This window comes from Rattus norvegicus, chromosome 5 (genome assembly GCF_036323735.1).
Source record: "Rattus norvegicus strain BN/NHsdMcwi chromosome 5, GRCr8, whole genome shotgun sequence".
NCBI classification, from domain to species: domain Eukaryota; kingdom Metazoa; phylum Chordata; class Mammalia; order Rodentia; family Muridae; genus Rattus; species Rattus norvegicus.
The window spans coordinates 90,497,503-90,509,743 of NC_086023.1; the positions used below are offsets into that span (position 1 = coordinate 90,497,503).

General features: G+C 49.5%; 2 protein-coding genes and 1 pseudogene across 2 annotated transcripts; all 3 read right to left on the bottom strand.

The window, feature by feature from the left end:
• Window positions 1-693: 693 nt before the first annotated feature.
• Window positions 694-2,216, bottom strand: LOC134479072 (uncharacterized). Its single transcript, XM_063261348.1, has 3 exons — window positions 2,039-2,216; window positions 1,465-1,644; window positions 694-1,190 (listed from the first exon to the last, which is right to left on the bottom strand). The coding sequence occupies exons 1-3, from the start codon at window positions 2,214-2,216 to the stop codon at window positions 694-696; spliced, it is 855 nt and encodes a 284-aa protein (XP_063117418.1).
• A 2,525-nt stretch (window positions 2,217-4,741) lies between these two features.
• LOC134479073 (uncharacterized) lies at window positions 4,742-6,266 on the bottom strand. The gene is made up of 3 exons (XM_063261349.1): window positions 6,089-6,266; window positions 5,514-5,693; window positions 4,742-5,238 (listed from the first exon to the last, which is right to left on the bottom strand). The coding sequence occupies exons 1-3, from the start codon at window positions 6,264-6,266 to the stop codon at window positions 4,742-4,744; spliced, it is 855 nt and encodes a 284-aa protein (XP_063117419.1).
• A 2,521-nt stretch (window positions 6,267-8,787) lies between these two features.
• Window positions 8,788-10,316, bottom strand: LOC120103080 (uncharacterized; annotated as a pseudogene).
• Between the last annotated feature and the right edge of the window lie 1,925 nt (window positions 10,317-12,241).

Consider the following 12,241-nt stretch of genomic DNA (forward strand, 5'->3'; position numbering starts at 1 on the left):
AAGACAAGATTCAACCAAGTGAGAGAGGAAAAATGGATAATACTCTTAAAAGGTCATGGATTTCGAGTCCTGAATGGCTTGATTGTGTCAGTCTACTGAACAGGAAGCTGTGTTCTATGGTCTGCAACACACCAGTCTTGGTTGCTATCCTGAGGTAAGTTCTGGAATCCAGGAGGTGCCTCAGGGCTCAAAAGAAAGGAAGAATGGCAGTTCCAACTGAGGGAAGGGGCCCAGCCATCCCAGAGCCCAGAAAGGGCTGTACAGCTGAGACTCTGGGAACTAGCATGAACAAGGACTGGGGCTTGATCCCAGGAACAGCATGTCAAAGGTTCGCGAGCTCCCGTGCCTTACACGGGCAGTTCAACACTCAGTTGGCATACGGGACATTGTCCAAAAAGGGACGAGGGTGTCTGTAGGCTAATCAAGCTCCCTTTGCTGATTGAACTCTAAAAGTCTGTCATTTCTCAAATGATACACAGTTCCTAAAGGGCAGGTGGAAGGATCCAAGTCAGTGAAAGCTCTCAAAGGTCCAAGTTCCCGCGAGAATCTTCGCAGGATTTCTTCACAGGCAGGCCCTGGGTCTCTAAGTGGAGTGTCCCCAGGCCCTAAAGGTGGGATCCTCAGGATAGGCAGATGGTTTGGTGCTCGCTGAGGACACAAAGCCTGCCTGCTGGCCTCTCTGGCCTGATGTGCTCAGCCCAGGGTGCCGCTTGCAACCCACGAAGGGTTAAGAGATGTGAAGGGCAGTGGCCTGCTCTGTGCACCACTTAGCTGTCCTGGGTTGTAGGGCCAGGTGTATCTAGGCAGGCTGGCCTGTGCAGACCAAATGGAATTGACTGTGTGAAGAGCCCAGTGCAGGGCTGCTCCCGCGTGAGACAATTGCCAAGTGAGCCAGGCGCGCTGTGAGACAGTGGGCTCCCTGCTGCTGGAAGGCCCAGGCAGGAAGGCACCTCCAGGGGTTTGGAGGTCGTCCAGGGCCACCTGCAAGGCACCCATGTTGGTGAAGACTCTGGACATCAGCAGGGAGAACGTCGGGAATGAGAGGGCTTCCGGAGAAGGGTGTCTGCGCCTCTTGGCTGAGTTGTATGGGGCACCATAGCTGTCTCCAGAGGGCCTGCGCTTCAGAGTCCTCACAGGAGATCTTAGCTGGGGCCTTCGGTCCTTTACATGCAGTTTTGTGTGCGAGGAATCTGTGGCAGAGACAATGGGCATTACTCAGAGTGCACACTGATTTCACCCAGCAGCCTACCCTCCAATACACCACCGCGAAAGAGCTCTTGAAAGAGCTTTTTCCATGCCCTGATAGGGTCTGTTTCATGTCCTGTGGAAACACACCCTCCCCACAGTGCCTTAGCACTGGAAGCCCCAACGAACCAGTCACCACCAGCTGTGTTCTATGCACGGTTTGCTTAGCACCCAGGGCATTTGCCCCCTCGGGTCTGCTTCTTCAAAGCCCAGACCTACCTCTCCTGTGGCTGGAGCCATGCTTTTCCCTTCCTATCTCTCTGGAGGAAAATGGTCTGGCCCTCCTCTTCTCATCCAGCTCGTTACTTCTCTTGTCAGGTCTGCAGGAGGAGACAGCCCAGCTTTGCCCAGATCGCTTCTGCCTGGGGACCTGAGGCTCCAAACTTGGACAGGTGTTCTCTGTGGGGACAAGAGGTAATTGGTGAAAGGTCCCCAACCTTCCTAAGGAAAGCCTGAGATAAGGCACCATGAGGCCAAGCTCCTGGCACGCCTTACAGTCCCATGCAGAACCCCACTACTTTTCTATTCCACATCCCCTCTTTGGTGAAGGCTTACACATGCTTGGGATGTTCCCAAGTTGCTTCAACAAACATTCCAAAATACAGACCCAGTGACCCTTGGCTGACCTAGGCTCACCCCAAAAGCAAACACAAACGCACACACACACACACACACAAACACACTCTCTCACAATTTGTTATCAAATGTGCAGTGAGGGCACCATGAAGAGTGCAGCCGACCTCCTTCCTCAACTTCAACAAGCCTACCAGTAGCTCAAAGATGGAAACCCTACCTTTGCCATTGGCAGAGGACTTGGAACGCGGGCCACTGTTCTCCCCACCTTCAGAGGACTGTTTCTCATCTCTCTTCTGCTCTAGGGGCTGCTTTCTCTTGGAAGGAGATACGATGGGCATCTCTAAATTCACAGGTCCAGGCTCCTCCACTTGTGCTTCACTCCTTTCTGCCTCCATTTTTGGCCGGAGCTCACGGGCAAATGGTGCTGATTGTAGAGTTGATTGGCCCTAAATACAGTCCTGAAACTCCACCCCCTGGCAGAGCTCTTGCAGGAGCTTTCGCCAATCCCTGTCAGGCCACACCCAGGAATAGGGAGGGGCGACTTAATTCAATCTAACTCGAGGAATATTCCTTCTGGTTGATTTCCATGCTTTCTCTACTAAATTGGGAGGGTTTGAAGCTGAAGGCCACAGTTAAATTTCTTCTCTAATGGGTGTCCTAAACAGGATACCAAACGCACAATGCTTTTTGAACTCTGATTCGATGCTTTAGGTTTGCTATAGAGTTTCGACCTCCAGCCCACAAACTTGTCTCCCTATCTCTGTGTGGACGTTTCTATGGGTGGTTGGGTGAGAGTGTGCATGCATCGGGACATAGGTGTGCCCCTTTGTGTGTGACCCTACTACCTCCTGCTGAATTGGAGTCTACATGCATGTGTGTGTGTGTTTGTGTGTGTGTGTGTGTTTGTGTGTGTTTGTTTATTTTTGCAGTATCCGTGTTTGTGTGTTTGTGTGTGTGTGTGTGTGTGTGTGTGTGTGCGCGCATGTGTGTGCATCTCAGATGCTTGCTGAGTTGTCTGAGCAATTTTTTCAATGCCACCTGACCAGATTGGTTTTCCCCAATTGGCTCTTGATTTGGAAACGGTATGGAGCCAGTCTGTCTTCAACTATGGGTTTCTAAACGCTGCACTCAATGAGTTTCTTCATTACGATATAGGTACAAGCCCACAGTTGCTATGGAGGAGAACATGGTCGATTGAGTAAGAACAGCAACTTGTAGGATAGTAGACTTGAATGCTTATCCCTCAGGAAAAGAGTACTATTCGGGAAGGATTTAAGTTGTGGTAGGGCCTTAGGGTAGGCATGCCTATGCTTGGAAACGTGGTGGGTGAAGCCAGTTGGTTGTTTTGTGGTTTCAAAACCACAGCCAGACATACCCTCTCACTGCTGCCCTGGACCTGGATAAAGAATGATTAGTTACATGTGATTCCTCAGCCCCCTCTCACTCTCTTTGCCACCATGCTTCCAGCCCTGATGGCAATGAACAAAACTACTGGCAGCGTATGCAAGCTGCTATTAAATGCTTTCTTTTACCAATTTGTCCTGGTCATGGTTTCCTTCACAGCAATAGAATCCTGAGACACTGCCTGAGAAAAGGAGGGAAGGAAGAACATAAGAGACAAAGGGCAGCAGGGAAGAAAGGATGGAAAGAAGGTAGGAAGGAAGAAAGAAAAGAAGGGACAAAGGAAGACTGGTAGGTCCAGTGGATCAGGTTTGTTGGCTCAGGACTTCAACCTCAGCAATCGGTAGTCCAGAGGAAGCAGGTGTGTATCAGTCAAGGAGACAGTCTGGCCTACAGAGAAAGTTCAAGGACAACCAGAGCTACCTCCTGAGACCCAGTCTCAAACTAACAAAACAAACAACATCTACAGAGCCTCAATACCGAAGATCAGTCTGCAGAACAGGATGGAGGAATGAAAGATTTGACTCTCAGAACTTCTGCAATGATCTCTGTCTACAAATCATGCTTGCTTACCACACATGCACACACCCGTGTGCACACGCACACATACACACACACAGACACTCACACACACTCACACACACTCACACACTCATACATTCGTGCAATATGAGATAAAAAAGGAATGTATATAGATTACTCCACACAGCCTAATAGTGTATACACTATTACGCAGATGAAGGAGAGATACATTGACATCACTCGATTGACATGAGGACGAACTAAATCTTTATTTAAAAAGGTAAAAACCATGATGAAATATTGCAAGACAAGATTCAACCAAGTGAGAGAGGAAAAATGGATAATACTCTTAAAAGGTCATGGATTTCGAGTCCTGAATGGCTTGATTGTGTCAGTCTACTGAACAGGAAGCTGTGTTCTATGGTCTGCAACACACCAGTCTTGGTTGCTATCCTGAGGTAAGTTCTGGAATCCAGGAGGTGCCTCAGGGCTCAAAAGAAAGGAAGAATGGCAGTTCCAACTGAGGGAAGGGGCCCAGCCATCCCAGAGCCCAGAAAGGGCTGTACAGCTGAGACTCTGGGAACTAGCATGAACAAGGACTGGGGCTTGATCCCAGGAACAGCATGTCAAAGGTTCGCGAGCTCCCGTGCCTTACACGGGCAGTTCAACACTCAGTTGGCATACGGGACATTGTCCAAAAAGGGACGAGGGTGTCTGTAGGCTAATCAAGCTCCCTTTGCTGATTGAACTCTAAAAGTCTGTCATTTCTCAAATGATACACAGTTCCTAAAGGGCAGGTGGAAGGATCCAAGTCAGTGAAAGCTCTCAAAGGTCCAAGTTCCCGCGAGAATCTTCGCAGGATTTCTTCACAGGCAGGCCCTGGGTCTCTAAGTGGAGTGTCCCCAGGCCCTAAAGGTGGGATCCTCAGGATAGGCAGATGGTTTGGTGCTCGCTGAGGACACAAAGCCTGCCTGCTGGCCTCTCTGGCCTGATGTGCTCAGCCCAGGGTGCCGCTTGCAACCCACGAAGGGTTAAGAGATGTGAAGGGCAGTGGCCTGCTCTGTGCACCACTTAGCTGTCCTGGGTTGTAGGGCCAGGTGTATCTAGGCAGGCTGGCCTGTGCAGACCAAATGGAATTGACTGTGTGAAGAGCCCAGTGCAGGGCTGCTCCCGCGTGAGACAATTGCCAAGTGAGCCAGGCGCGCTGTGAGACAGTGGGCTCCCTGCTGCTGGAAGGCCCAGGCAGGAAGGCACCTCCAGGGGTTTGGAGGTCGTCCAGGGCCACCTGCAAGGCACCCATGTTGGTGAAGACTCTGGACATCAGCAGGGAGAACGTCGGGAATGAGAGGGCTTCCGGAGAAGGGTGTCTGCGCCTCTTGGCTGAGTTGTATGGGGCACCATAGCTGTCTCCAGAGGGCCTGCGCTTCAGAGTCCTCACAGGAGATCTTAGCTGGGGCCTTCGGTCCTTTACATGCAGTTTTGTGTGCGAGGAATCTGTGGCAGAGACAATGGGCATTACTCAGAGTGCACACTGATTTCACCCAGCAGCCTACCCTACCATAACACCACCGCGAAAGAGCTCTTGAAAGAGCTTTTTCCATGCCCTGATAGGGTCTGTTTCATGTCCTGTGGAAACACACCCTCCCCACAGTGCCTTAGCACTGGAAGCCCCAACGAACCAGTCACCACCAGCTGTGTTCTATGCACGGTTTGCTTAGCACCCAGGGCATTTGCCCCCTCGGGTCTGCTTCTTCAAAGCCCAGACCTACCTCTCCTGTGGCTGGAGCCATGCTTTTCCCTTCCTATCTCTCTGGAGGAAAATGGTCTGGCCCTCCTCTTCTCATCCAGCTCGTTACTTCTCTTGTCAGGTCTGCAGGAGGAGACAGCCCAGCTTTGCCCAGATCGCTTCTGCCTGGGGACCTGAGGCTCCAAACTTGGACAGGTGTTCTCTGTGGGGACAAGAGGTAATTGGTGAAAGGTCCCCAACCTTCCTAAGGAAAGCCTGAGATAAGGCACCATGAGGCCAAGCTCCTGGCACGCCTTACAGTCCCATGCAGAACCCACTACTTTTCTATTCCACATCCCCTCTTTGGTGAAGGCTTACACATGCTTGGGATGTTCCCAAGTTGCTTCAACAAACATTCCAAAATACAGACCCAGTGACCCTTGGCTGACCTAGGCTCACCCCAAAAGCAAACACACACACACACACACACACACACACACACACACACACTCTCACAATTTGTTATCAAATGTGCAGTGAGGGCACCATGAAGAGTGCAGCCGACCTCCTTCCTCAACTTCAACAAGCCTACCAGTAGCTCAAAGATGGAAACCCTACCTTTGCCATTGGCAGAGGACTTGGAACGCGGGCCACTGTTCTCCCCACCTTCAGAGGACTGTTTCTCTTCTCTCTTCTGCTCTAGGGGCTGCTTTCTCTTGGAAGGAGATACGATGGGCATCTCTAAATTCACAGGTCCAGGCTCCTCCACTTGTGCTTCACTCCTTTCTGCCTCCATTTTTGGCCGGAGCTCACGGGCAAATGGTGCTGATTGTAGAGTTGATTGGCCCTAAATACAGTCCTGAAACTCCACCCCCTGGCAGAGCTCTTGCAGGAGCTTTCGCCAATCCCTGTCAGGCCACACCCAGGAATAGGGAGGGGCGACTTAATTCAATCTAACTCGAGGAATATTCCTTCTGGTTGATTTCCATGCTTTCTCTACTAAATTGGGAGGGTTTGAAGCTGAAGGCCACAGTTAAATTTCTTCTCTAATGGGTGTCCTAAACAGGATACCAAACACACAATGCTTTTTGAACTCTGATTCGATGCTTTAGGTTTGCTATAGAGTTTCGACCTCCAGCCCACAAACTTGTCTCCCTATCTCTGTGTGGACGTTTCTATGGGTGGTTGGGTGAGAGTGTGCATGCATCGGGACATAGGTGTGCCCCTTTGTGTGTGACCCTACTACCTCCTGCTGAATTGGAGTCTACATGCATGTGTGTGTGTGTTTGTGTGTGTGTGTGTTTGTGTGTGTTTGTTTATTTTTGCAGTATCCGTGTTTGTGTGTTTGTGTGTGTGTGTGTGTGTGTGTGTGTGTGTGTGTGTGTGCGCGCATGTGTGTGCATCTCAGATGCTTGCTGAGTTGTCTGAGCAATTTTTTCAATGCCACCTGACCAGATTGGTTTTCCCCAATTGGCTCTTGATTTGGAAACGGTATGGAGCCAGTCTGTCTTCAACTATGGGTTTCTAAACGCTGCACTCAATGAGTTTCTTCATTACGATATAGGTACAAGCCCACAGTTGCTATGGAGGAGAACATGGTCGATTGAGTAAGAACAGCAACTTGTAGGATAGTAGACTTGAATGCTTATCCCTCAGGAAAAGAGTACTATTCGGGAAGGATTTAAGTTGTGGTAGGGCCTTAGGGTAGGCATGCCTATGCTTGGAAACGTGGTGGGTGAAGCCAGTTGGTTGTTTTGTGGTTTCAAAACCACAGCCAGACATACCCTCTCACTGCTGCCCTGGACCTGGATAAAGAATGATTAGTTACATGTGATTCCTCGGCCCCCTCTCACTCTCTTTGCCACCATGCTTCCAGCCCTGATGGCAATGAACAAAACTACTGGCAGCGTATGCAAGCTGCTATTAAATGCTTTCTTTTACCAATTTGTCCTGGTCATGGTTTCCTTCACAGCAATAGAATCCTGAGACACTGCCTGAGAAAAGGAGGGAAGGAAGAACATAAGAGACAAAGGGCAGCAGGGAAGAAAGGATGGAAAGAAGGTAGGAAGGAAGAAAGAAAAGAAGGGACAAAGGAAGACTGGTAGGTCCAGTGGATCAGGTTTGTTGGCTCAGGACTTCAACCTCAGCAATCGGTAGTCCAGAGGAAGCAGGTGTGTATCAGTCAAGGAGACAGTCTGGCCTACAGAGAAAGTTCAAGGACAACCAGAGCTACCTCCTGAGACCCAGTCTCAAACTAACAAAACAAACAACATCTACAGAGCCTCAATACCGAAGATCAGTCTGCAGAACAGGATGGAGGAATGAAAGATTTGACTCTCAGAACTTCTGCAATGATCTCTGTCTACAAATCATGCTTGCTTACCACACATGCACACACCCGTGTGCACACGCACACATACACACACAAGACACTCACACACACTCACACACTCATACATTCGTGCAATATGAGATAAAAAAGGAATGTATATAGATTACTCCACACAGCCTAATAGTGTATACACTATTACGCAGATGAAGGAGAGATACATTGACATCACTCGATTGACATGAGGACGAACTAAATCTTTATTTAAAAAGGTAAAAACCATGATGAAATATTGCAAGACAAGATTCAACCAAGTGAGAGAGGAAAAATGGATAATACTCTTAAAAGGTCATGGATTTCGAGGCCTGAATGGCTTGATTATGTCAGTCTACTGAACAGGAAGCTGTGTTCTATGGTCTGCAACACACCAGTCTTGGTTGCTATCCTGAGGTAAGTTCTGGAATCCAGGAGGTGCCTCAGGGCTCAAAAGAAAGGAAGAATGGCAGTTCCAACTGAGGGAAGGGGCCCAGCCATCCCAGAGCCCAGAAAGGGCTGTACAGCTGAGACTCTGGGAACTAGCATGAACAAGGACTGGGGCTTGATCCCAGGAACAGCATGTCAAAGGTTCGCGAGCTCCCGTGCCTTACACGGGCAGTTCAACACTCAGTTGGCATACGGGACATTGTCCAAAAAGGGACGAGGGTGTCTGTAGGCTAATCAAGCTCCCTTTGCTGATTGAACTCTAAAAGTCTGTCATTTCTCAAATGATACACAGTTCCTAAAGGGCAGGTGGAAGGGTCCAAGTCAGTAAAAGCTCTCAAAGGTCCAAGTTCCCGAGAGAATCTTCGCAGGATTTCTTCACAGGCAGGCCCTGTGTCTTAAGTGGAGTGTCCCCAGGCCCTAAAGGAGGGATGCTCAGGATAGGCAGATGGTTTGGTGCTCGCTGAGGACACAAAGCCTGCCTGCTGGCCTCTCTGGCCTGATGTGCTCAGCCCAGGGTGCCGCTTGCAACCCACGAAGGGTTGAGAGATGTGAAGGGCAGTGGCCTGCTCTGTGCACCACTTAGCTGTCCTGGGTTGTAGGGCCAGGTGTATCTAGGCAGGCTGGCCTGTGCAGTCCAAATGGAATTGACTGTGTGAAGAGCCCAGTGCAGGGCTGCTCCCGCGTGAGACAATTGCCAAGTGAGCCAGGCGCGCTGTGAGACAGTGGGCTCCCTGCTGCTGGAAGGCCCAGCAGGAAGGCACCTCCGGGGGTTTGGAGGTCGTCCAGGGCCACCTGCAAGGCACCCATGTTGGTGAAGACTATGGACATCAGCAGGGAAAACGTCGGGAATGAGAGGGCTTCCGGAGAAGGTTGTCTGCGCCTCTTGGCTGAGTTGTATGGGGCACCATAGCTGTCTCCGGAGGGCCTGCGCTTCAGAGTCCTCACAGGAGATCTTAGCTGGGGCCTTCGGTCCTTTACATGCAGTTTTGTGTGCGAGGAATCTGTGGCAGAGACAATGGGCATTACTCAGAGTGCACACTGATTTCACCCAGCAGCCTACCCTACCATAACACCACCGCAAAAGAGCTCTTCAAAGAGCTTTTTCCATGCCCTGATAGGGTCTGTTTCATGTCCTGTGGAAACACACCCTCCCCACAGTGCCTTAGCACTGGAAGCCCCAACGAACCAGTCACTACCAGCTGTGTTCTATGCACGGTTTGCTTAGCACCCAGGGCATTTGCCCCCTCGGGTCTGCTTCTTCAAAGCCCAGACCTACCTCTCCTGTGGCTGGAGCCATGCTTTTCCCTTCCTATCTCTCTGGAGGAAAATGGTCTGGCCCTCCTCTTCTCATCCAGCTCGTTACTTCTCTTGTCAGGTCTGCAGGAGGAGACAGCCCAGCTTTGCCCAGATCGCTTCTGCCTGGGGACCTTAGGCTCCAAACTTGGACAGGTGTTCTCTGTGGGGACAAGAGGTAATTGGTGAAAGGTCCCCAACCTTCCTAAGGAAAGCCTGAGATAAGGCACCATGAGGCCAAGCTCCTGGCACGCCTTACAGTCCCATGCAGAACCCCACTACTTTTCTATTCCACATCCCCTCTTTGGTGAAGGCTTACACATGCTTGGGATGTTCCCAAGTTGCTTCAACAAACATTCCAAAATACAGACCCAGTGACCCTTGGCTGACCTAGGCTCACCCCAAAAGCAAACACAAACACACACACACACACACACACACACACACACACACACTCTCACAATTTGTTATCAAATGTGCAGTGAGGGCACCATGAAGAGTGCAGCCGACCTCCTTCCTCAACTTCAACAAGCCTACCAGTAGCTCAAAGATGGAAACCCTACCTTTGCCATTGGCAGAGGACTTGGAACGCGGGCCACTGTTCTCCCCACCTTCAGAGGACTGTTTCTCTTCTCTCTTCTGCTCTAGGGGCTGCTTTCTCTTGGAAGGAGATACGATGGGCATCTCTAAATTCACAGGTCCAGGCTCCTCCACTTGTGCTTCACTCCTTTCTGCCTCCATCTTTGGCCGGAGCTCACGGGCAAATGGTGCTGATTGTAGAGTTGATTGGCCCTAAATGCAGTCCTGAAACTCCACCCCCTGGCAGAGCTCTTGCAGGAGCTTTCGCCAATCCCTGTCAGGCCACACCCAGGAATAGGGAGGGGCGACTTAATTCAATCTAACTCGAGGAATATTCCTTCTGGTTGATTGCCATGCTTTCTCTACTAAATTGGGAGGGTTTGAAGCTGAAGGCCACAGTTAAATTTCTTCTCTAATGGGTGTCCTAAACAGGATACCAAACACACAATGCTTTTTGAACTCTGATTCGATGCTTTAGGTTTGCTATAGAGTTTCGACCTCCAGCCCACAAACTTGTCTCCCTATCTCTGTGTGGACGTTTCTATGGGTGGTTGGGTGAGAGTGTGCATGCATCGGGACATAGGTGTGCCCCTTTGTGTGTGACCCTACTACCTCCTGCTGAATTGGTGTCTACATGCATGTGTGTGTGTGTTTGTGTGTGTGTGTGTTTGTGTGTGTTTGTTTATTTTTGCAGTATCCGTGTTTGTGTGTTTGTGTGTGTGTGTGTGTGTGTGTGTGTGCATGTGTGTGCATCTCAGAGGCTTGCTGAGTTGTCTGAGCAATTTTTTCAATGCCACCTGACCAGATTGGTTTTCCCCAATTGGCTCTTGATTTGGAAACGGTATGGAGCCAGTCTGTCTTCAACTATGTGTTTCTAAAAGCTGCACTCAATGAGTTTCTTCATTAGGATATAGGTACAAGCCCACAGTTGCTATGGAGGAGAACATGGTCGATTGAGTAAGAACAGCAACTTGTAGGATAGTAGACTTGAATGCTTATCCCTCAGGAAAAGAGTACTACTCGGGAAGGATTTAAGTTGTGGTAGGGCCTTAGGGTAGGCATGCCTATGCTTGGAAACGTGGTGGGTGAAGCCAGTTGGTTGTTTTGTGGTTTCAAAACCACAGCCAGACATACCCTCTCACTGCTGCCCTGGACCTGGATAAAGAATGATTAGTTACATGTGATTCCTCGGCCCCCTCTCACTCTCTTTGCCACCATGCTTCCAGCCCTGATGGCAATGAACAAAACTACTGGCAGCATATGCAAGCTGCTATTAAATGCTTTCTTTTACCAATTTGTCCTGGTCATGGTTTCCTTCACAGCAATAGAATCCTGAGACACTGACTGAGAAACGGAGGGAAGGAAGAACATAAGAGACAAAGGGCAGCAGGGAAGAAAGGATGGAAAGAAGGTAGGAAGGAAGAAAGAAAAGAAGGGACAAAGGAAGACTGGTAGGTCCAGTGGATCAGGTTTGTTGGCTCAGGACTTCAACCTCAGCAATCGGTAGTCCAGAGGAAGCAGGTGTGTATCAGTCAAGGAGACAGTCTGGCCTACAGAGAAAGTTCAAGGACAACCAGAGCTACCTCCTGAGACCCAGTCTCAAACTAACAAAACAAACAACATCTACAGAGCCTCAATACCGAAGATCAGTCTGCAGAACAGGATGGAGGAATGAAAGATTTGACTCTCAGAACTTCTGCAATGATCTCTGTCTACAAATCATGCTTGCTTACCACACATGCACACACCCGTGTGCACACGCACACATACACACACATACACACACACAGACACTCACACACACTCACACACTCATACATTCGTGCAATATGAGATAAAAAAGGAATGTATATAGATTACTCCACACAGCCTAATAGTGTATACACTATTACGCAGATGAAGGAGAGATACATTGACATCACTCGATTGACATGAGGACGAACTAAATCTTTATTTAAAAAGGTAAAAACCATGATGAAATATTGCAAGACAAGATTCAAGCAAGTGAGAGAGGAAAAATGTATAATACTCTTAAAAGGTCATGGATTTCGAGTCCTGAATGGCTTGATTGTGTCAGTCTACTGAAC